Consider the following 25,386-nt stretch of genomic DNA (forward strand, 5'->3'; position numbering starts at 1 on the left):
GTGTGTACGTTTATTTATTTCAAGTATAATTCTCAACATACACAGATTTCTTGCTATAACAGCACAAAATATTGGAAACATGAAGCACCGCGAACCAACACAACACCTTTGCCACCAGGAATGTACGTCAAGGTGCTTCACGCATACAGACAAAAACACTCAGTAAATGGAAGCAATTAAGGGAAGTAAAATCATCAAAGATGTTTCAAAGCGGATGGGGGAACCGGTTTGGAGGGTGGAGCTAAGACAGCTGAAACTATTGTCACCGAGGGTCTGTCAGACTGTTTAGAAGCAAGAGATTTAACAGTGAGATAGAGACCGAACGTAGAGATAAAGATACGCACCGTCAGAGGGGAAACCTCGTAGAGGATCTGTAAACAAGACCCAGGTTCATGAAGTCAATAACACAAAACAATGTTAAGTGGAGAAGGCAGTAGAATATGGGGTTTAGTTCAGTTTAGAGATAGAGCATGAAAACAGGCCGTTCGGCCCATCGAGTCCAAACCGACCAACGATCCGTCCTACACATTAGAAACAATTTACATAAGCCAGTTAGCCTACAAGCCTGCTCTTTGGAATATGGGAGGAAACCAAAGCACCTAGAGAAAACCTGTGTGGTTACAGGGATAACATGCAAACTTCCTACAGACAGCAACCGTAGTCAGGATCGAACCCGGGTCTCTGCCACTGTAAGGCAGCAACTCTATTGCTGCACCACTCTGCCAGGTTAAGAGGGAAAAATAGATCAGCCATTATTGAATAGTGGAACAGACTTGATGGGCTGAATGGCCTAGTTCTGCTCCTATGTTTTATGGTCTTAAAACATAATTTTAAACGTTTATAGCTCTGGCTACATTTCAGGAGCAATTTTTAATATTTTTTTAAATAATGAAAAGCTGTTATTTTACCAGAAATTCAAGATGTACAGAAACACCAGGCTGTTTGTGTAGGGAAATGCTGAGGCCTTTCATTCTTTGTTTGACGTCAGGACACTTGGGGAAACGTTAGGATTAATGGCTAAAGTATTAGAGGTAGGTTTTAAGAAGCAGCTTAAAGAAAGGGGTGGTGCAGCGGTAAAGTTGCTGCCTTACAGCGCCAGATATTCAGGTTCGATCCTGACTACAGGTGCTTGTCTGTATAGAGTTTGTACATTCTCCCTGTGATCGCATGGGTTTTCTCCGGGTATTCCAGTTTCCTCCCACGCTCCAAAGATGAACAAGTTTGTAGGTTAATTGTGTTGGTATAATTGTAAATTGTCCCTAGTGTGTGTAGGATAGTGTTAGTGTGCAGGGATCGCTGGCCGGCACGGACTTAGTGGGCTGAAGGGCCTGTTTCCGCACTGTATCTCTAAAATAAACTAAAAAATGGAGAAGAATGTAGCACAAGTTTTATACTTCCTAACTGGGTTCTTAAACTGTAAACTACAAACACAGTACTTCATTTAAAAAAAACACTTAAACTGATGGATATACTTTTAACAACATTATTTAGATACCCCACCACTCTAGACCCCAGATTATATATTAAGAGATATATATACCATAGCACAGAGCTTCAATATTGTTACCAAAGCCCAGACATGTGAGGGAATGAATTATTGTGCAAAGCCAATAGGCAAGTTGTCCTGTTAAAGTTATTGGTGACCAAACTCTTCAGAAAGCTGTGACTTCAGTCGATGTCTCTGTATTCTGTTCTGCTGGGGGAAGAGAGGAGAGTGCACTGTCCACCTGCGCTTCTGGTAACACCCAAAGCTGCAAACAAACAGACGTAAAGTTGGGAGGTGGACACAAAGTGCTGGAGTAACTCAGCGGCTCAGGCAGCATCTCTGGAGAAAAAACATGGATGGGTACAAAGTGCTGGAGTACCAGCAGCTCAAGCAGCATCTCTGGAGAAAAAACATGGGTGAAGAATGAAAGTAAAGGGGATGGAACTGGAGGTAAGAAAAGGCCAAAACAAAGCATGACCATGGAATGGTGGAGCCCAGAATGGCCCATTGTGGGCTGGGGATGAGGTGATAACGAAGGCATATAAGGATGCGAACAGTGGAACTAGTAAGATGACATGGATGGGGGAAGGAGGGAATGCAAAGGTTACGTGAAATTCTAGAAATCAACGTTCATACCGCTGGGTTGTAAACTGCCCAAGCGAAATATGAAGGGGGTGTTCCTCTGATTAACGTGTGGCCTTAGGTGGTGCTGTCTAACTGTTTCCCCCAAACCTGCCCTGACAGCTTTCTCCTTCATTATTAGCTCTTCCCCATCCCTTCATTGCGATAGTTTAATCACCTCCGGAAGACCCAGATCGCCCGTTGAGGATGTTGATGGGACCCATGCCGCGAGAGCAAGGTGGGCTGTCGGAGAATGAGGAGGGTCGTCCAGGGACAAGGAGGGTTGTTGAGCAGTGAGGAGGATGCTGGTGAGACATTGGTGAGGCAGCATTTAGAATATTATGTTCAATTCTGGGCACTAGGTTGTAGGAAAAATGTTGTATGGTTGGAAAGCATTAGTTCAGATTAGGCAGGAAATGGTGTTGGGTAGACTGATGGGACTGAAGGCTGATAAATCCCCAGGGCCTGATGGTCTGCATCCCAGGGTACTTAAGGAAGTGGCTCTAGAAATCGAGGATGCATTGTTGATCATTTTCCAATATTCTATAGATTCAGGATCAGTTCCTGTGGATTGGAGGGTAGCTAATGTTATCCCACTTTTTAAGAAAGGCGGGAGAGAGAAAACGGGGAATTATAGACCAGTTAGCCTGACATCGGTGGTGGGGAAGATGCTGGAGTCAATTATAAAAGATGAAATAGCCGCACATTTGGATAGCAGTAACTATCGGCCTGAGTCAGCATAGATTTATGAAGGGGAAATCATGCTTGACTAATCTTCAGGAATTCTTTGAGGATGTAACTAGGAAAATGGACAAGGTAGAGCCAGTGGATGTAGTGTGCCTGGACTTTCAGAAAGCATTTGATAAGGTCCCACATAGGAGATTAGTGGGCAAAATTAGAGCACATGGTATTGGGGGTAGGGTATTGACATGGATGGAAAATTGGTTGGCAGACAGGAAACAAAGAGTGGGGATAAACGGGTCCCTTTCAGAATGGCAGGCAGTGACTAATGGGGTCCTGCAAGGCTCGGTGCTGGGACCGCAGCTATTTACAATATACATCAATGATTTAGATGAAGGGATTAAAAGTAACATTAGCAAATTTGCAGATTACACAAATCAGGGTGAAATGTGAGGAGGATGCAGGGTGACAAAGGATGGGAGGGATTCTTATTGAAACATATAAGATTATTTAGGGTTTTGACATGCTATAGGCAGGAAACAAGTTCCTGATGTTGGGGGAGTCCAGAACCAGGGGCCACAGCTTAGGAATAAGGGGTAAGCCATTTAGAATGGAGATGAGGAATAACTTTTTTACCCAGAGAGTTGTGAATCTGTGGAATTCTCTACTTCAGAAGGCAGTGGAGGCCAATTCTCTGGAGGCTTTCAAGCGAGAGTTAGATAGAGCTCTTAAAGATAGCGGAGTCAAGGGATATGGGGAGAAGGCAAAAACGGGTTACTGATTGTGGATGATCAGCCATGATCACAGTGAATGGCGGCGCTGGCTTGAAAGGCCGAATGGCCTACTCCTGCACCTATATTCTCTGTTGCCAGGACTCGAGGGTCTGAGCTATCGGGAGAGGTTGAGCAGGTGGGACTCTATTTCCTGGAGTGCAGGAGGATGAGGGTTGATGTTCTAGAGATAAACAAAATCATGAGAGGAATAGATTGGGTAGATGCACAGAGTCTCTTGCCCAGAGTAGGGGAATTGAGAATTAGAGGGCATAGTTTTAAGGTGGGACTGGGTGGCCTTGTTTCGATACTATATGACTCTATGACTAAAACATCAACTGTTCTCTCCGGAAGCTGCCTGACCTGTCGAGTGTTTCTAGTATTTTTGTTTTTTTCTTTCAGTATTCCTGCAGGTGCAGGCTTTATGGCTTCATTCTTTGAATGTATGAAATGAGGTTGGTCCATGCACAAATATGTTTCACAACTGACCTGTGAGTGCTGTGGATTCTGCTCCCACTGCATGTGTTTGACAGCTAGTTGGTGAATCCTGGTCTTGGCCGAAACTCCGGTGACCTGTGGGGAATAAACCAGAAATGGTGGCTTTGGCTGCGTTGTGTTCAAGGACTGAGGTTGCTGGCCAACGGGAGGTGTTGGATGACAATGATCCATTTTAACACTTTGCTGCCTCTACAATGTTTAGTTTAGTGTGGTTTGGAGATACAGCATGGAAACAGGCCCTTCAGCCCACCGAGTCCATGCCAACCAGCGATCAACCAGTACGCTAATTCTATCCTACGCAATAGGGACAATTTATAAAATCCAATTAACCTACAAACCTGCACGTCTTTGCAGTGCAGGAGGAAACGGGAGCACCTGGAGAAAACCCACGCGGTCACGGGGAGAATGTACAAACTTCGTATACACAGCACCCATGGTCAGGATTGAACCCGGGTCTCTGATGCTGTAAGGCATCAACTCTGCCACTGTACCGCCTTCAATGTTAAAACCACAATTTACCAATAATCGTGAATTGGATTAAAATACGAACAACTAGCTGTTCCTTTCCCCTCCTTTGTATTACAATTCAAAGTAAATAACTCCTCCCCACCACTATCCCTTCCCTTTGCCCCCTCCACATTTCCTACCATCTCCCACCACCCAGTCATCTCCCAGTCACCCTGTTTCTTCCCCCCTCCCTCGCTTGTTCGCTCAGGGCAGCTCCGTGGCACAGCGGTAGGGACCCAGGTTCCATCCTGACCATGTGTGCTGTTTGTACGGAGTTTGTACGTTCTCCCTGTGACCACGTGGGTTTTCTCCAGGTGCTCCGGTTTCCTCGCACACTCAAAAGATATGCAGATTTGTAGGTTACTTGACTTCTGTAAATTTGTAAATTGTCCCTAGTGTGTAAGATAGTGCTAGTGTATGGGGTGATTGCTGAACGGCATGGATTTGGTGGGCCTGTTTCCACTCTGTAACCTAAAGGGCCTGTTTCCACTCTGTAACCTAAAGTTTAAATCCCTCACCACCCCAGTCACCTCTGTTCCTATCCCTCCCCTGTCACTCATCTCCTTTCCCCGAGTCTCACATTTCCCTTTCACCCTCCCTCTACTTTCCTCTCCCTCCCCTTCCACCCACATCCCTCATTCCAGCTCCTCTTCTCTCCTTATCTGCTACCCTTTTGTCTCCTTCTCACTTCTACTATTTGTCACTTACTCCACCCATCTGCCAATCCAACCCACCTCACCTGTATCCACCTATCACTTGCCAGGCTTTTTGTCCCTCTACCACCTCTTCTCCAGCTTTCCCCCCTACTCCAATCAGAAAGGTCCAGACCCAATACATTGCCTGTCCATTTCCCTCCACAGACACTGCCTGACCCGCTGAGTTCCTCCAGCACTTTGTGTTTTGCTCAAGATTCCAGCATCTGCAGTTCCTTGTGTCTCTCTAAAGCATGCATTTCTCAGGATCTCATAGTCAAGCAGCCTGGAAGCAGCCCCTTGGGACAAATGTGCTCACGTCGCCAACTACTCTAATCCCACCTAATCTCCCTAAATGTATCCTATCCATGTCTCTGACCAAATGTTTTTAAAAAGCTGCAATAGTACCTGCCTCAACTACTTCCTCCAGCCACTTGTTCCATACACCCACCACCCTCTGTTAAAAAAAGTGGCTCCTCAGGTTCCTATTAAATATTCCCCCCCCTCACCTCAATCCTATGCCTGCTGATTCTTGATAAATCCCGCAGCAGTCCTAGACTAACGAACAACTTGGTGGACAAGACTCTCACTCCACCTTCAAAATCCGTTGCGGGTTCAGGAGTCCCTGAGGGTCAGTCCAGTCCAGTACTTACCTGACGGAGCAGACTGTTGCTGCTCTCCATACCATGAGACAGCCAACACAGAGGGGAGCTCAGCAATGCACCCACGCATGCACGCAACCACCATCTGCTGCCACATGTATGAAGGAATTTTTAGCTGCTGTAGTACAGGTCTACCATCGACTGTCTGGCAGCTGGTGGCCTGGCATCCAGACAAAATTACAAAAATGCACTTAAAATCCTACCCCCCCCCTCCCCCCCTCCACCGCCCGGCAGTCCCCCCCGAATACGTGGCACCTAGGCTGGGTGAGGCAGCTGGTCTCTACCTCATCGGAGATGGCAAATCCGTTCCCATAGCCAACTTCCGAGGCCGACTTTGTGGGCCGGGATCTCAGCTCCTCGGCTGCCTAGAAAGACCATTCTGGTATCATTGGACCCCTCTCAGAGGCCGTAACCTCTGTTGGTCCGGCAAAACAGATAATCCAGAAAGACTCTGGAAACATGCGAGGCAGATATTTGGTGGAGGATGTGTATTCTGTAAATAAAGCGACGGAGTGGAGCGAGAAATTGTGCCCAGCCCTGCCGGCAGTTGCTCAAACCGGCTGGAGGCGTGACTGGAAGGCCAAAACTGATCATGTATGATGCATGATCAGGCCTCATACTCTCCCCAACATCTGCTCCACACCACCGTAATTTGGCATTGCAACGTCCCTCCAAATTGTCACCAGTCTTTTCAACCAAACGGAACACCATTTAGTGCAAGATACAACATTGAAATGCTATAAAATCCAATTAGAGATAGTTCAGAGGTCTCCGATGAGGTAGGTGGGTGGTCAGGACTGCTCTGTAGCTGCTGAATGGATGGTTCAGTTGCCTGATAGCAGCTGAGAAGAAACTAACTTTATTTTCAAACTCTATTTGTAAGTTTGTAAGAGTTTAGTGGAGTGTTTAACATTACATTGGGCGTGTGATTCCTAAGATCTAGCTGCATTCCTTGTCTCCAGTGATGCTGCCTGTCCTGCTGACTTACTCCAGCATTTTGTGTCTATCTTTGACTATGTACACTCTTCCTGGCTGCAATGGTTCATCTGAGCCCCAGTCCGGTCACTGCAGGTTATTAATGGGAGGTATCACTCAAAATGACAAAGTGGGAGGTTACTCAGTTTCCCCTGGCACAGTCTTATGCCCCTGTCCCACTCAGGAAACCTAAACGGAAACCTCTGGAGACTTTGCGCCCCACCCAAGGTTTCCGTGTGGTTCCCGGAGGTTTTTGTCAGTCTCCCTACCTGCTTCCACTACCTGCAACCTCCGGCAACCACCTGCAACCTCCGGGAACCGTACGGAAACCTTGGGTGGGGCGCAAAGTATCCAGAGGTTTCCGTTCAGGTTTCCTAAGTGGGACAGGGGCATAAGGGGCCAAGACTGTTAGTCGTGGAGCGTAGAAACAGGCCCTTCGGTCAAACTTGCCCACCCCATCTATACTAGTCCCACCTTCCTGCGTTTGGCCCATATCCCTCTAAACCTGTCCTATTCCATGAACCTGTCCAAATGTTTCTGGAACGCTGTGATAGTACGTACCAAGTCTGTTAGTTAGTTTAGTTTATTGTCATGTGTAGCGATGTACAGTGAAAAGCTATTGTTGCGTGCTATCCAGCCAGCGGAAAGAGAATACACAATTACAATTGAACTGTTCACGGTGTACAGATACAGGATGAAGGGAATAATGTTTAATGCAAGATAAAGTCCGATTAAAGATAGTCCAAGGGTCTCCAATGAGGTAGGTATTAGTTCAGAATGGCTCTCTAGTTTGTGATAGGATGGTTCAGTTGCCTGATTACAGCTGGGAAGAAACTCTCCCTGAATTCGGAGGTGTGTGTTTTCACACTTCTGTACCTCTTGCCTGATGGGAGAAGGGAGAAGAGGGAGTGCCTGGGGTGAAACTGGTCTTTGATTATGCTGATGGCCTTGTCGAGGTCACGTGAAGTGTAGATAGAGACAATGGAATGGAGGTTGGTTTTGTGATGGTCTGGGCTGCGTCCACAATTCTCTGCAATTTCTTGTGGTCTTGTGATGGAGCTGTTCCCAACACAGAGATGGAGGAGAGGCCAGTTACCCTCAAACGTAGCGACCGATTTGGAAGAATAACAAAAGAGCATGCAGGACCAAGGTCCTCTCACCTCAAATCTCGACAGCCATTTTAACAATAATCAAAAATAACTTCAGTCGATTAAAAATAGAAAATAGAAAAACAAAAATGAAAAATGACCGACAACACCAGAAATAAAGTTGAGAGTTCTAGATAAAGAAAAATTTAAAAAAAAATAAAAAAAGATGCATGTTTTTCAAAAAAAATCTGTTGTAGTTACCTCTTGGCCAAATGCCTGTGGGTTTCTGTGTGGAGAGGATGTGGTCGAGTTGTTGTTGCCGTGTGGTTGTCTGTGGAGATCTTGTGGGTGGTCGTGAGAGACACTCAATGACTCATCCCCCTCAAAGCCCGAGTTAAAACTGGCCTGACCCTCCACTTCACCACCGTGTCTAAGTCACAGAACAAGATCACAAATACCTCGAACATTATCGGAGCAAAAGAAAAACTCAGAAGGAAGAAAAATTGTTTCAAAATCAAACACATGCACAAGAAGCAAGGGAAAAAAAAGCCTTTGAAAGAAATTTGTTGGAAAAGGTTTAAAAATGAAAGGGGGCTTACAGAGAACGACGGTTCTTGTTTTTCACCAGTTGGTGGAATAGCCTGGGCAAGAGGAGAGTGAGAACGGAAGCAAGGAGCAGCGCTCCAAAAACACACAGGACCATGGTAACTGTAGAGAGTGGCGGCTCGGACACAAGCTCAGCACAGCGTCTGCCTCGATATAACCAGTCAGACCCTAGGTGACATCTGGAATTTAAAGCGTACAGGTTATCTGTGCAAGTCCCGCTGAAACAAGACGATGCTCGGGGGTATGGGGGGGAAGAGAGTCCTATCGCAGGTACAAAAGAGGCCTGGGATCTCTAGCTTCTCTTGCTGCGTCTGGGGAGTGTGCTTGCAATCTGGCCCTGGTATTATTAGTGGTTTATTAGTGGTGTAACGAGATACGGTGCAAATCTTTGTTTTCATAAGTTATAGGAGAAGAATTATGCCATCATGTCTACTCTGCCATTCAAACAAGGCTGATCGATCTTTCCCTCTCAACCCCATTCTCCTACCTTCTCCTCATAACCCCTGATACTCTTGCTAATTAAGAATCTGGTAAATCTGCGCCAAAATATCCTGGCCTCCACGGCCTACTGTGGCAATGAATTTCACATGTTCACCACCCTCTGATGATAGAAATTCCTTCTCATCTCATTTCTAAAGGTACGTCCTTTTATTCTAAGGTTATGGCCTCTAGTCCTAGGCTCTCCCACATTCACTCTATCCAGGCCTTTCACTCTTCGGTATGTTTCAATGAGGTCACCCTTCATCCTTCTAAACGCCATTGAGGACAGGCCCAGTGGCTTCAAATGCTCATCATGTGTTAACCCAATCATTCCTGGGATCACTCTCGTAAACCTCCTCTGGACCCTCTCCAACGCCAGCACATCCTTTCTCAGATATGGGGCCCAAAACTGCTCACAATACCCCAAATGGAGTTGTGCGTGCTATCCAGTCAAATCATACTGTACGCGAGTACAGTCAAGTCACAGAACAAGATCACAAAAAACTCGAACATTATCGGAGCAAACGAAAAACTCAGAGAGAAGAAAAAGTCACGAACAAGATCACACGCAATACACTCGCACGCGCACATTATCACACACACACACACAACAAACAATTGCACACGCCACGCAACGCACACGCACACGCACACACACACACACACAGCACGCGCAAACGCACAACGCACACACGCACACACGCAAGAGAAAAATACCAGAGTACAGAATATAGTGTTGCAGCTTTACAGTTATAGAGAAAGTGCAGATTTGTTTTACGTGCAATGTCCACAATAAGGTTGGTCAGAAGATCGGGACTATAGATCTAGCAGATGAGAGGACCCCATCCATCACACAGTCAAAGGGAATCTATATACGAATTCAACATTTAAGAAGGAGTGTCGCCACCTATTTTGAACATCAGTTTGCCTGAAATAATTTGGTATCTTCTACACTCCCTCCTCCGGCAGCTCGTTCCATTTGCCCACCACCGTCTGTGAATCATGAAAGAGCAAATCTCAGGTTGCTTGAACAGCAAAGTCTAATTGCCAGAGTTATGGAAAGTGATTCAACTTACTTTAGGTAAATCTTTTGTTGAATGTAAAGAAACAGTGCAAAGACATTGTGCCCGTTGTGAAACTTGACGAGAATGATCCCGGAGACGGTTGGGTTGACGTAAGATGAGCATCTGACGGCACTGGGCCTGTAGTTGCTGGAGTTTAGAAAGTTGACGGGGGGACTTCATTCAAACTTACTGAATAGTTTAGTTTAGTTTAGTGAAAGGCCTGGACAGAGTGGATGTTTTCATAAGTGGGAGAATCTAAGATCAGAGACCACAACCTCAGAATAAAAGGATGTACCTTTAGAATGGAGTTGAGGAAGAATTTCTTTAGCCAGAGGGTAGTAAATCTGTGGGATTCATTAACAAGTCATCGGGTATGTTTAACGTTGTTTAAAACAGATTCTTACTTAGTAAAGGCGTCAAAAATTATGGGAAGAAGGTAGGAGGATGGGGTTGTGAGGGAAAAATAGATCAGCCATGATTGAATGGTGGAGTAGACTCGATGGGCAAATGGTCCACCACTGCTCCTATGACATAACATCATCATCAGTTCATTAGATGCCTGGATTAGGGGATATTAGCTGCAGAGAGAAGTTCAACAGACTTGGAATGTTTTCTCTGGAATGCCGGAGGTTGTGGGGAGACCTGTTAGAATAAAATTATGAGAAGCATAGATAGGGAAGACAGTCAGAACCTTTTTCCCAGGATGGGAAAATCAAATACTAGAAGGAACAGCTTTAAGGAGAAGGCAGGAGAATTGGGTAGAGAGGGAAAGGATAGATCAGCCATGATTGAATTTGAGAGTTGACTCAATGGGATGAATAGCCTAATTCTGCTCCTATGACATGACCTTATGAACTGATAGTTAGTTTTAGTTTAGTTTAGTTCAGAGAAAGGCCGTGTCCGAGCCGACCAATGATCCCTGCACACTAATACTATCTTACACATTGGGGACAATTTACTGTTTTACCAAAGCCAATTAACCTATAAATCTGTACGTCTTTGGAGTGTGGGAGGAAACCGGAGGACCCAGGAAAAAACCACACAGGTCACCGGGAGAACGTAAAAACTGCGTAGAGACAGCACCCGTAGTCAGGATCGAACCCATGTCTTTGGCGCTGTAAGGCAGCAACTCTACTGATGTGTCACTGTGCCACCTCCCTAGATACTTCTAGGATTGGATACCGTTCTGTACCCAGAACAGGTCCTGACACACATAAGTTTCACCCGCAGTCCCCCCCTCCCCCCCCCAATTAGTCACGTACCTGCAGATGGCCCCCTTCACCGGATCCATCTCACACCTGCCATTGTTGAGGCAGTAGTTTGGTCTGAGGCTACAGACACTCTGACAGGGCAGTCCGTCCACACTGACATAACCGGGGTAGCACACACACTGGGCTTCCTTCGTTTGCTTATTGACTCGACACTCCGAATGTTCGTCACATGCCTGGAACTTGCACGTGTTGGCTTGGTCAGCTGAAACAAGATTCAGGATTAGTCCAGAGACACAAGGAACTGCAGGCACTGGTTTACAAAAAGTAAGACACAAAGTGCTGGAGTAACTCAGCAGGACAGGCAGCATCTCTGGAGAACATGGATAGGTGATGTTTTGGGTCTGGACCCTTTGCTTCAGGTTGGAGAAGGGACCTGACCCTCCTCAGTGCCTCCAGTCTGGGCAGCACAGTGGTGCAGCTGGTAGAGCCGCTGCCTCGTAGCACCAGACACCCGGGTTCAATCTTGACCTTGGTCGCTGTCTCTGTGATGGAGTTTGCATGATCTCCCTGTGGCCGTGTGAGTTTCCTCTGGGTGCCCCGGTTTCCTCCCACAATACAAAGATGCACAGGTTTGTAGGTTAATTGGCTTCGGTAAAAATTGTAAATTGTCCCTAGTGTGTAGGATTGTGCTAGAGTACGGGGTGATCGCTGGTTGGCTCGGGCTCGGTGGATCGAAGGGCCTGTTTCAACACTGTATCTCTAAATTAAACCTGAAGTAACTGATGTGTAAGAGAGCGAGTTCAATTTTAAATTTTCAATCAGTTGGACAAATCTCAAGAAAAGTGCTGGAGTAACTCAACGGGTCAGGCAGCATCTGTGGGAGGGAATTGGAGCACCTGGGAAAAACCCACGCGGTCACAGGGAGACGTAAAACTCCGTACAGACAGCATCCGCAGTCAGGATCGAACCTGGGTCTCTGGCGCTGTAAGGCAGCAAAATTACCGCCCTGTTGACGTCTTGCTCTCCAAGGGTCCTTAATAATGTTCCAAACAACTTAGAATTGTCAACTTCATTCGGCAAGCCCTTGGAAGTGCTTTATCCTGAGACTACTCCTCCAATATTGTGTGCAGTTTTGGTCCCCTAATTTGAGGAAGGACATTCTTGCTATTGAGGGAGTGCAGCGTAGGTTCTCCAGGTTAATTCCCGGGATGGCGGGACTGACATATGATGAATGAATGGATTGACTGGGCTTATATTCACTGGAGTTTAGAAGGATGAGAGGATATCTTATTGAAACATATAAGATTATTAAGGGTTTGGACACACTAGAGGCAGGAAACATGTTCCTGATGTTGGAGGAGTCCAGAACCAGGGGTCACAGTTTAAGAATAAGGGATCAGCCATTTAGAATGGAAACGAGGAAACACCTTTTCTCACAGAGAGTTATGAGTCTGTGGAATGCTCTGCCTCAGAGGGCGGTGGAGGCCAGTTCCCTGGATACTTTCAAGAGAGAGCTCGATAGGGCGCTTAAAGATAACGGAGTCAGAGGATATGGGGAGAAGGCAGGAACGGGGTACTGATTGGGGATGATCTGCCATGATCACATTGAATGGCGGTGCTGGCTCGAAGGGCCGAATGGCCTACTCCTGCACCTATTGTCTATTGTGTATAACCCCATTGATCACCACACACAGAACACACAACAGTACAACACAGAAATGGGCCCTTCAGCCTACAATGTTTGTACCGAACATGATGTCGTTAAACTGATCTCATCTACCTGTACATGATCCATATCCCTCTATACCCTGCACTTCCATGTGCCTACCTGAAAGTCGCTTAAATGCTACTATCATATCTGCCTCCACCACCACCCCTGGCAGTGCGTTCCAGGCCCCCACCACTCTCTGCGTAAAAAAAACTTGCCCCCACACTACTCCATTAAACTTCCTCCCTCCCACTGTATAGCTAAGCCCTCAGTGATGGACAATTTAGATATCCATAGTCATAGAGCAGGGAAGCCGGCCCTTTGCCCAAGTTGCCCATGCCGACCAAGATGCCCCATCTACACAAGTACCATCTGCCTGCGTTTGGCCCATATCCCTCTAAGCCTATCCTATCTATGTATCTGTCTAAATGTTTCTTAAATGTTTCCACCCTGGGAAAAAGGTCCTGACTGTCTACCCTATCTACGCCTCTCATGATTTTATATATATGTCTATCGTCACCCCTCAACCTCTGATGTTCCAGAGGAAACAATCCAAGTTTATCCAACCTCTCCCTGTAGCTGAATCCCACCAATCCAGGCATCAATCTGGTAAACCTCCTCTGCACCCTCTCCAAAGCTGCCCCGTCTTTCCTGTAATGGGCGACCAGAACTGCACGTTATACTCTGGATGCAGCCTAAACACAGTCCTACAGAGCTGCACATGTCCACATTTGTTGCATAACACCTACCCAAGCCAATTAATGGAGAAAGTAAATGTTTCTAGAGATTAATTGAAAAGTAAATAATTGTTATTTTAATTCCGATTAACTCTGAAAGCTGGAAGTGAGAGAAGATCAGGACCAGTCAGGGCCAGCCACAGATGGCCTCTGGCAGGGAAGCAACTGCAAATAGAACAGAGACTCATTATATTCAAATAACTCTCCTCATGTTTACTTGTCTGTATTATGGGGAGAAGTCGATCTCAGCGTTGGCACCATGACAGCTAGTGTCTCTCTGAGTTGGAGACGGGGTTCAAGCAGATATGATAATCTTGCTGCACTATATGTGACAAACACTTAAAATAGAGTCATAGTCGTACAGTGTGGAAACAAGCCCTTCGACCCAACTTGCCTACACTGACCAACAAGCCCCATCTACACTAGTCCCACCTGCCTGTATTTGTCCTATATCCATCTAAACCTGTCCTTTCCATGTACCTGTTCAAATGTTTTTTAAATGTTTTGATAGTACCTGCATCAACTACCTCCTACGGCAGCTCGTTCCATATACTCACCACCCTCTGTGTAAAAATGTTGCCCCTCAGGTTCCTGTTAAATCTTTCCCCCCTCACCTTATGCTTATGTCCTCTAGTTCTTGATTCCCTTACCTTAGGTAAAAGACCCAATGCATTTCCTACCCGTGTACCTGTCCAATTATCTTTTAAATGTTATTACAGTACCTGTCTCAACAACCTCCTCTGGTAGCTCGTTCCATACACCCACCACCATCTGTATGGAAAAGATGCCCCTCGGATTCCTATTAAATCTAGGCCTTACCTAAAAACGTCGCCCTCTGGTGCTTGATTCCTCTATTCTGGGTAAAGGACTGTGCATCTACCTGATCTATTCCCCTCATGATTGTCTCCACCTCTACAAGATCACCCGATATCCTCCTGAGCTCCAAGGAATAGTGTCCGAGACTGCCCAACCTGTCCCTAGAGCTCAGGCCCTCGAGTCCTGCCAGCATTTGGTCCATATCCCTCCAAGCCTGTCCTATCCATGTACCTGGTTAACTGCTTCTTAAATGTTGGGTTTGTCCCTGCTCCAACTACCTTCTATAGCAGCTTGTTCTATACATTCACCACCCTTTGTGTGAAAAAGTTACCCCTCAGATTCCTATTAAATCTTTTCCCCATTCACCATAAACCTATGATCTCTGATCCTCGATTCACCTGCTCTGGGCAAGAGACTCTGTGTATCTACCCAATCTATTCCTCTCATGGTCTTGTACACCTCTATAAGATCACCCCTCATCTCCTGCGCTCCAAGGAATAAAGTCCCAGCCTATTCAACATTTGCCTATAGCTCAGACACTCTAGAATTTGATTTTTCCATCGCTGGATTGATGCCATTACTAATCAAGAACCTATCAATCTCTGCTTTAATGATATCCATTGACCTGGGTTGCACAGCCGTCTGTGACAATGAATTCCACAGATTTACCTCCCTCTGGCTAAAGAAATTCCTCCTTAGCTCCATGGTAAAGGATTGTCCATTTATTCTGAGGCTGTGCCCTCTGGTCCTAGACTCTCCCATTACTGGAAACAACCTCTCTACATCCACTCTATCCAAGCTTTTCATTAGTTATGAGTCAACAGTCAAGGGGGTTTTATTGTTCCTAAAATGGAACAATGAAAATTATTTCTTGCAGCAGCACAACAGATATGTAAACATAGTACTCTGTGTAAATGAACAGCGAAAAAAAGTTCAATATGCATCTTAAAAAAAAGACAAATAAATAAATAAACAATAAATGTTTAAGATGGAACTGCAGATGCTGGAAAATTGAAGGTAGACAAAAATGCTGGAGAAACTTAGCGGGTGAGGCAACATCTATGGAGTGAAGGAAATAGGCGATGTTTTGGGTCGAGACCCTTCTTCAGACAATAAACAATAAAAGTGGGTTTTGTTGCCTTCCGAACCTACATTTCTCTCTTTAATCTGCAGGCTTTAATTCATGAATACTCCTTGATGGACAATTAATGCTTAGGCTAGCCGCCCAAAACGTGCACATATTATTTCAAAATTATCTTTCCAGACAACCAGATTAGGCAGATTAAAACAATCTAATTAATAATCAAATCCCCTTTGGATCTGATCTGTGTTGACAGTTTTCTTATAATGATTATTTAATATTCAAATACAGCAGCAGTATGCACATTTTTTAAAACATATGCTGTAGCGGGGACTCACAGGAGTCCAGCCAAGGATTAGTCGGAAACACGATGTCGTGTGATGGAACGTATTTATTACTATTTCAGTGCTGCTCCCTACTCCAACAACGTGCTCGGGCTTTACCCGACCTTAAATACCCAGGGCCGTGACCCTACGCCTCCCTCTCCGAGATGCTCAACCTCTTCCTCCTGAGCCGAGGGTTCGCCCGTGGCTAGCCACCAGGTGCCGCCACACGACCTCACCAGAACCGGAGGCACCGAAACGGACGGGACGCCAAACGAGGCTGACTGACCACGTAAACACGTCTACCCGAACAGAGTCCTTGACCCGCCCAGAAGAACATACAGGAACCCATGACCCGCGACAAGGAGGCTGAGCCCATTTTGGACCTGAGGAGCCGGTTTGAGTGTCCACTCCGGAGGGAGGCAAAGCATTAACCTCCGCTCCAGTGTCCACCAGGAACCTACGCACCCACCAGGCATACAAACGATGAATGTTGCCGACCACCGCGGTCACAACTGGCAGCCGGCTCCGGAGTTTCCCGGGAACGCACATGGCTGGCGGCATTGGCGGGCCGCTGCCCTCGGAGTAGCTGGTAAGAGCAGCACATCTTTTTCCCTGGCTCCTGTGCAACTTGCCTGGTGTGCGGCTCCATGGAGCTTCTTGTGGGCATGGTCCTGGGTCGCTGTGCCTTCCAGGGTGCTGTATCGATCCATTCCAGGGCTTCCAACACACCCACCTCCTGCCAGCCACAGCTCGTCGGTGCACGCCACTAGCCACAGCGGATCTGCGAAGCTCTCCCCGTGAGCTGCTGGCGGATGTCACACGGCAATTGCTGCAAGTAGGTGTACTCGAAGAGTAGGCAGGGCCGGTCTTCGCCCATGAGCGCGAGCATCTTGCTCACAAGGGTGAAGGGCTTCCGGTCGCCGAGCCCGTCTATGTTGAGAACCCGCGCCGCTCACTCCATGCAGCTTGGCCCGAAGATCCGGAGGCCTGCATACTTCCCCACCACCGGCGGATTATCCAGGCACGGCACAACCCAACCGGCCGTATCCTGATTGAGAGCGCTTACCACGTAATCGTAACGGGTCTTGTCGACCATTACGCCGCGGACGTGGAACTGCGACTCGACCTGACGGAACCATACCCCCGGCTGCAAGGTCCACAAGGTTGGCAGCTTCTGGGTGACCACGTTGAGTTCGGCCTCGTAGGCGGCAGCAGCAGGTTGAGCGTGGTGCATTTTTTCGGAAATGTTTCCAGGATTACACTCCTGGTTGTCGGGGTCACCAATGTAGCAGGGACTCACAGGAGTCCAGCCAAGAATTAGTCGGCAACACAAAGTTGTGTGATCGAACGTATTTAATATTATTTCAGTGCTGCTCCCTACTCCAACAACATGCACGAGCGTTGCCCAACCTTAAATAGCCAGGGCCAGACCCCGTGACCCTACGACTCCCACTCCGAGACGCTCAACCCCTCCCTCCTAAGCTGAGGGTTCGCTGTGCCCGTGGCTAGCCACCAGGTGCCGCACAATGCTTCAGTAAATATTATTTTCTAGACAATTCACCTTTGAAAATCCCTCCGGCTTTGTAAAGATTTTGAATCAAAAGCTGGTTTCTCAAGTACATTTATGTTCATAGGCCAGAGGAGCAGAATTAGGCCATCGGCCCATTGAGTCTACTCCTTCATTCAGTCATAGCTGATCTATCTTTCCCTCTCAACCCATTCTCCTGCTTTCTCCCTATAACCTTTGACACACTTACTAATCAAGAATCTGTCAATCTCAGCCTTAAAAATCTCCATTGACGGCCTCCATAGCTACCTGTGGCAATTAATTCCACAGATTCACCGCCCTTTGACAGAAGAAATTCCTCCTCATTTAAGGTACGACCTTAAATTCGGTTGGAGACGCAAAGAATTGCAGCTGCTGGTTTACAAAAGAAAAAAACACAAAGTGCTTGAGTAACTCAGTGGGTCAGGCAGCATCTGCGGACATGGTGGATAGCTAATGTTACAGATCAGGACCCTTCTTCAGACAATTCTGTTGATGATGTTCCAATGCCTCATAGTGCCAGAGACCAGGATTGATCCAGACCTCGGGTACTGTCTGCGTATGGAGTTTGCACTTTCTATCTGTAATCTCGTGGGTTTCGTCCGGGTGCTCCGGTTACCTACGGGTGCTCCGGTTTCCACAGAGAGTGTCGTTGTCACCATGGATATCACACTCCATCACAGGGATACTGATACCACTGTGCTGAGTCTGGTTAAGCTTACATTTAATAAAAATGGTGGGACGCCTAAACATGAGGAGGAATCATTTTAACTTCTGATATTGGGTGGGATGGGTGAATGTTCTCATTGGCCCAGCCATTTATTTTCCATTCGCCTGTCAGCCAATCCTATATGCAGAAGGATCCCAACCAGAACGTCACCCATCCACGTTCTCCAGAGATGCTGCCTGACCTGCTGAGTTACTCCAGAACTTTGTGTCTTTTTTTGTAAACCAGCATTTGCAAAATCCAGGATGCAACAGTGGTAGAGTTGCCGTCTAGAACGCTAGAGACCCGGGTTTGATCCTGACCTCGAGTGCTGTCTGTGTGGAGTTTGCACGTTCTCTCTGTGACCATGTGGGGTTTCACCGGGTGCTCCAGTTTCCTCCTACATCCCAAAGATGTGCAGGTTTGTAGGCTAATTGTCCTCAGTAAATAGACTCCAGTGTGTTTGGGATTGGATGAGAAAGTGGGATAACACAGAACTACAGGTTGGTCAGCATAGACTCAGTGGGCTGAAGGGCCTAGTTCCATGTTGTATCTCTAAACTAAACTACAGTTCCTTGTTTCTGCCTTGTAACTGGGGGGAGGCGAGGTGCTGTGACTTGAACTTGCATTGGGCCCCATTGTGAATGCTTGTGAACGTGTTATGGGTTTCGACTCCCACCACCCTGGGGCCTGTGGCTGCAGAACAAATGGCTCCAAACAAGGCAACTCACCAGATGAAGGAACTGTTGCTCCAGCATCCTGTACTCCGGGGAACTCTTGTTGAAGAGGTCCTCAGAAAACATCATGTTGGTGACTCGCAGGCTGAAGAACACCACCAACTCCTTTGGAGAATGGGTAGTTAGCTGGTCCAGGGTGAGATAGTTCAGAGGGTTCAGTGGTGTGGCGGAGGGCAGCTGGGGCTGATGCCCCACCACATCTCCGGCCGTGAGCAGGCCCACCTCCCCCCCTGATGCCTCGACGGTGCTTCCAGCTTCTTCCTCCCCTGGTTCAGAGACTGTGGTCCCAGTGGCCGACTGGGGAAGAGCGGTGGTCATGGTCAAGATGGTAGGACTTGGACCTCCATCGTGGTCAGAGTAGGCAGAGGCTGGCAGTCCGGATGGAGATGGTTGATTACTGGACTGAACGGGCACTGCCGAGGCAGCGGTGAAGGAGACGTCTGGGGTGGACCTTCCTTCCACATCCATCGTCAGTGGCCAAGTGGCGATGATCTCTCCGCCATCCCCAGGACTTGGGTGGAGGGTGGAGAGTAGCAGATGCACCATGCTCACGGCGGGTGTTGTTAATGGCATCAGTGGACCCCTGGGGGCTTCAGGCATGTCCGTTATCTCGGCATCTATTGGGAACAAAGAAAAAGAAACAAAGAACTGCAGGTGCTGCTTTATACCAAAGTGCTGGAGTAACTCAGTGGGTCAGGCCGCCTCTCCGGAGAACGCTGATAGGTGATCTTTCGGGTCAGGGCACTTCTTCAGAGTGAAGTAGGGGGTGGAGGGGAGGGGGGTGAAGAGCTGGAGGCAAGAAAAGATCAGGATCACTCAGGGCTGACCACATGTGACCTCAGACAGGGCCATGCCCTGGTAGCCACTGTGTTGGGCCCTGGTAGACCCATTGTTGGCTAGGGAAGGTGTGATCTAAATTCCTAAATTCTAGGAGCAGAATGAGGCCATTCGGCCCATCAAGTCTACTCCACCATTCAATCATGGCTGATCTATCTTTCCCTCTCAACTGCATTCTCCTGTCTTCTCCCCATAACCCCTGACACTCGTGCTAATGAAGAATCTGTCAATATCAGCCTTAAAAATATGTGGCTGTGTGTAGGGCTGTGTTGGGCTGTGTGTGTAGGGGTGTGTGTAGGTGTGTGTGTGTAGGGGGTGTGTGTAGGGGTGTGTGTGGGGGTGTGTGTAGGGGTGTGTGTAGGGGTGTGTGTAGGGGTGTGTGTAGGGGTGTGTGTGTAGGGGTGTGTTGGGTGTGTGTAGGGGGTGTGGGGTGTGTGTGTGGTGGGTGTGTGTGTAGGGGTGTGTGTGCTGGGTGTTGGGCTGTGTGTGTGGGGGTGTGTGTGTGTGTGTGTGTGTGTGCTGTGTGTGTAGGGGTGTGTGTGTGTGTGGGGCTGTGTGTAGGGCTGTGTGTGGGGCTGTGTGTAGGGCTGTGTGTGTAGGGGTGTGTGGTGGGGTGGGTGTGTGTAGGGGTGTGTGTTGGGCTGTGTGTAGGGTGTGTGTGTGTGTGTTGGGCTGTGTGTGTGGGTGTGTGTTGGGGTGTGTGTGGGTGTGTGTTGGGTGTGTGTGTGTGTGTGTGTGTGTGGGCGTGTGTGTAGGGGTGTGTGTGTAGGGGTGTGTGTGTGGGGTGTGTGTGTAGGGGTGTGTGTGTGTGTGTAGGGGTGTGTGTTGGGCTGTGTGTGTGTGTGTGGGGTGTGTGTGGTGTGTGTGTGTAGGGGTGTGTGTAGGGGTGTGTGTGTGGGGTGTGTGTGCGGGGTGTGTGTAGGGGTGTGTGTGTGTGTGTGTGTGTGTGTGTTGTGTGTGTGTAAGTGTGTGTAGGGGTGTGTGTGTTGGGCTGTGTGTGTAGGGGTGTGTGTGTGTGTGGGTGTGTGTGTAGGGGTGTGTGTGTGTGTGTAGGGGTGTGTGTAGGGGTGTGTGTAGGGGTGTGTGTAGGGGTGTGTGTAGGGTGTGTGTGTAGGGGTGTGTGTGTAGGGGTGTGTAGGGTGTGTAGGGGTGTGTGTGTATAGGTGTGTGTGTGTGTGTGTGTGTGTAGGGGTGTGTGTGTGTAGGGGTGTGTGTGTGTAGGGGTGTGTTGGGCTGTGTGTGTAGGGGTGTGTTGGCTGTGTGTGTGGGTGTGTTGGGCTGTGTGTGTGTGTGTGGGGTGTGTGTGGTGTGTGTGTGGAGTCTGTGTGTGTGTGGGTGTGTGTACTGTGTGTGTTGGGCTGTGTGTGTGTGTGTGTTGGGGTGTGTGTGTGTGTGGGGTGTGTGTGTGTAGGGGGTGTGTAGGGGTGTGTAGGGGTGTGTGTGTGTGTAGGTGTGTGTAGGTGTGTGTTGGGTGTGTGTGTAGGGGTGTGTGTAGGGGTGTGTGTAGGGGGTGTAGGGCTGTGTGTAGGGGTGTGTGTGTGTAGGGGGTGTAGGGGTGTGTAGGGGGTAGGGGTGTGTAGGGGGGTGTGTAGGGGTGTGGGTGTGTGGGGGTGTGTAGGGCTGTATGGTGTGTGTGTGGGGGGTGTGTTGGGCTGTGTGTAGGGCTGTGTGTAGGGGTGTGTAGGGGTGTGTGGGGGGGTGTAGGGCTGTGTGTAGGGGCGTGTGTGTAGGGGTGTGTAGGGGTGTGTAGGGGTGTGTTGGGCTGTGTGTGTAGGGGTGTGTAGGGCTGTGTGTGCCGCCTGGATTGTGACTATAGGATCTGCCCCATGACCTCCCCAACCCCTGGCACTATTTGCCCTTGATGGTAGTTCCCAGTCTACTCTCACTCACCCGCCTGCTCTCCCACCACAGCGGGTGGGGAGGTCCACGCCGTCATCGTGCCTGGATCATCTTCTTCTGACCGCCCGGCGAGCCTGTTGGCAGCGGCGAGTGTGTGGTCTGGAGTTGCAGCTCCCGGGGGCACCGTGCCGGCCCACTCTACCCCCTGGGCGGTGGGCGCGAGCTCGCTGCGCTGCTTCGCTCCCTCGCCCACACCGGGCTCCCGCTCCTCCTCGCCTGCCGGTGGGACGGGGCGGTCCTCGTGAGGACGTGTGGGTTCGGTCCGCGGTCCTTCCGCGGGCTCAGCCTCGGCCTCGGTGGCGTCATCTCCCTGGCCATCGGAGGGGCCCGTCGCACTTGGGTGGGGAGAGGTGGCGGGAGCTGTGATCTCCTCAGCTTCCTCCGGTTCCTGCCCGTGTTGGGGTTGTGCGCTCGGTGGAGACCATGTTGTCTCGATGTCCCCGCCATAGCTGAGGTCCTCTCCTATCCCCCCATGAAGATGGCCGTCAGTACCCCACTCCCACCCCTCCTTAGCCGCAGGTGTTGTGCTGTATGCCGCTTCTTCCCCCTGCGCCTCCGGGCTTACTTCCTGCCCCTGCCCTCCTGTGGCCGGGTCCGAGTGCCCCTCCACCTGCTGGGGGACCATGGGCGAGGTTGCAGTGGTCACTGTGTCCTTCTCATCTGCCTCCACCAGCCCACCGATGACTGAGACCATGGCCACTCCAATGTCCAGTATGCCTTCGGTCACCTCTCTCTCTGGGCCCAGCACTACCACAGGGGATGCACCCTCCAGCTCCAGTGACACCTGTCCTGGGACAATGAGGGAAGGGTTCGTCGTGGGGTGATTGGTGGACTGCTCCTCAGAGCCACTGTTTAGGCCAGGGGGCATCTGTGTGGTCTGAGAGGCAGAGTCGATCACGGTCGCATCCAATGCCCCAACCAGTTCCCCTTCAGCAGTGATCATGGGAACCCACTCGACAAAACTGTCCCCCACATCATCTTCTGTGCCAGGCTTTTCCTAAAGAACAGAAAATGCAAATACATTATAGACTCATACAGCACGGAAACAGGCCCTTCAACCTACCCATGCTAGTCCCACCCATGTGCGATTTGGCCATTCTATATTATATAACTAAAACTCGCATCTTGTTTGTGTGTGTGTATGTATATATATATATGTGTGCGTGTGTCATCCAGGCACAATCTGCTTGATTCTCATTTCCTTACAAACGCTAGGCCACAGCCTTCCCATTTTCACACATTCTACTCACATTTTCCCCCTCGAGGCGATAAACATCTTCCTGTCGCATTCCCACCTATATTTCCGGACTTTTAATCCTTTAAAGTTTTAAAAACAGCCCGAAAACTCACCCGTTTCGGAAGAAAAAACCCCGAGTGACGTCACAATGGATTCTCAAAGCGCCAGACATCTGTTGGCGAGGGTGGAGCCGCGGGCCCTGGCCCTGGTCTTGGGATGGGGCCATGACTGGGGCCGATAAAGAAGCCGCCACTGGAACCAAGGACAAGTCAGGGTCCAGGGTCAGGGATGGTGAAGTGCGAATCTGCACTGGAGCCCAGGCGGCAGCCGAGCTTACGTCTAGAGGCTGCCATTGGAACCAAGAACGAGCCTGGCTCTACAGCCAGGGCTGGGCCAAGTACGAGAACCAGGCCGAGTCCCTGGGTATGTCCTGGGGCAGAGAATGGGAGGAGGATGAGGGAAATGAAGAGGGGGGAGATGGGTAGGGACTCTACCCCCTCCCTCTCTGCCCCTCTTCCTCTCTACCACCCTCCCCTCTCCCCCCCTCTACCTTCCCCCTACCCCCTCCCCCCTCCCTCTCTGACCCCCCTCCCTCTCTGACACCCCCCTCCCACACTACCCCCTGCCTGCCCCCTCCTACTCTACCCCCCTCCCCCTCCCTTTCTACCCCCCTCCCTCTCTAGGGATTGGTGAGCATTGGGACCTATGGGTGAGTGTTGCAATATTGTGTTTGGTAACCAGCCGTTCCCAGTGACGCCGTGCGCCCCCCCCCCCCCCCCCCCCCCCGTATTGGGGGGGGGACCCAACGGGTCCTACTTGGTCTAGTATCCTCTCTAAACTTTTACTATACATGTACCTGTCCAAGTGTCTTTTAAATGTTGTTATAGTACCTGCCTCAAACCTGGGGAAAAAATCTTTATAATTAATACCCTGTAATCCAGACAAAATTCTGGTAAACCTTCCCTGTACCCTTTCCTCTACATCCTTCCTGTCATGGGCTAACCAGAACTGCACGCAATACTCCCAAAAGCGGCCTAACCAAAGTCCTATAAAACTGCGTCATGACTTCCCAACTTGTACTCAATACCACAACTGATGAAGGGAAGATACAAAATGTCTTCTTTACCACTCTATCTCCTTATCTTGCTATTTTTCAAGAGCTAAACGTATTTGAAGTATAACCTACTTTACAGTCATATAGTGTGGAAGCAGGCCTTCTGCCCAATTTGCCCACACTGACCAACATGTTCCATCTACACTATTCTCACTTGCCTAGATTTGGCCCATATCCTAAATGTCCATGTACCTGTCGAAATGTCTCTTAAACATTGCGATTGTAACTGCCTCAACTACCTCCTCCAGCAGCTCGTTCCATACACCCACCACCCTTTGTGTAAAAAAGTTACCCCTAACTTAATCTTTGGAGCTCTTTCTCTGAGCTCATTTCCTTTGCCAATTTTCTTACAATTGTTTACGTTACAAGTTGCCCTGAATGCGCAGGTTGGGGAAATGAGCTGTTGTAGGGACCACTGGTGCACTTGTATTCAATGCGTAGAGAACCATGCTTTACCTCACATTTGTTTAAAAAAAAAAGCCCTTGCCAATGTTTTCCAACAAGGCATGACCATTTAAAAGACATTTGGATACATGGAACTGCAGATGCTGGAAAAAGGTACAAAGTGCTGGAGTAACTCATTAGGTTAGCATCTCTGGTTGGCATGGGCAAAGACCCTGTTTTTGTGCTGTGACTCTATGATCTACGTGACATACAACACACAATGAAATCACAACCCATCTACATGGGAGATCTGTCAAAGACATTTACAGTACCTGTATGAATGGGGCTGAGTTGGCAACTGGTTGCTTGAGATCTTCAGAATCTGGAGAAAGTTCCGTTGAATCTAGGGGATAAAGCATTGTGTCATAATGTTCAAGTGACATGATTCAGAATATACCCACGCACTCACAGGGAGAAGGTCCAAACACCACACGGACAGGAGCCGGGGTCAGGATCGAACCAGGCTCTCTGGTGCTGTGAGGCAGTGGCTCTACCAGCTGCACCACTGTACCAGCTATGACTCAATGTTGGGGCAGAGTCACAGGCTGAGAGTTTCACTCCTGCTCCTGCTTCTCATATGTTCTCATGTGATCTCAAAGTTAGCAAATACATGCAAACCATCAGAGATTTGATATGGATCAGGATAACTGTTGACATTGAGAGTCATATGGCATAGACCAACTTACACACGCCGACCAACATGTCACATCTACACGTCCCACCTGCCCGCGTTAGCCCATATCCCTCAGATCTCCCTCAGATGTTTCCAGAGACGACACAACTTCAGAAATGAGATTAGAAGGAATTTCTTTCGATAGAGGGTGGCAAATCTGTCTAATTCATTGCTGCAGAAGCCA

At 48.7% G+C, this 25,386-nt stretch overlaps 1 protein-coding gene across 1 annotated transcript in view; it reads right to left on the bottom strand.

Moving 5' to 3' along the window:
• Window positions 1–25,386, bottom strand: part of LOC129699868 (interphotoreceptor matrix proteoglycan 2) — a 58,389-nt gene continuing 33,003 nt past the window's right edge. The window contains exons 10-19 of the mRNA XM_055640008.1: window positions 24,802–24,872; window positions 21,726–22,731; window positions 18,952–19,615; window positions 16,966–17,304; window positions 16,349–16,814; window positions 11,393–11,754; window positions 8,580–8,765; window positions 8,242–8,410; window positions 4,048–4,131; window positions 1–1,751 (exon numbers count right to left, since the gene is read on the bottom strand). Coding sequence (XP_055495983.1) covers window positions 1,653–1,751; window positions 4,048–4,131; window positions 8,242–8,410; window positions 8,580–8,765; window positions 11,393–11,754; window positions 16,349–16,814; window positions 16,966–17,304; window positions 18,952–19,615; window positions 21,726–22,731; window positions 24,802–24,872 — 3,446 coding nt within the window. The 3' untranslated portion in view covers window positions 1–1,652. The remainder of the gene's footprint in view (window positions 1,752–4,047; window positions 4,132–8,241; window positions 8,411–8,579; window positions 8,766–11,392; window positions 11,755–16,348; window positions 16,815–16,965; window positions 17,305–18,951; window positions 19,616–21,725; window positions 22,732–24,801; window positions 24,873–25,386) is intronic.

This window comes from Leucoraja erinacea, chromosome 8, assembly GCF_028641065.1.
Source record: "Leucoraja erinacea ecotype New England chromosome 8, Leri_hhj_1, whole genome shotgun sequence".
NCBI classification, from domain to species: Eukaryota; Metazoa; Chordata; class Chondrichthyes; order Rajiformes; family Rajidae; genus Leucoraja; species Leucoraja erinaceus.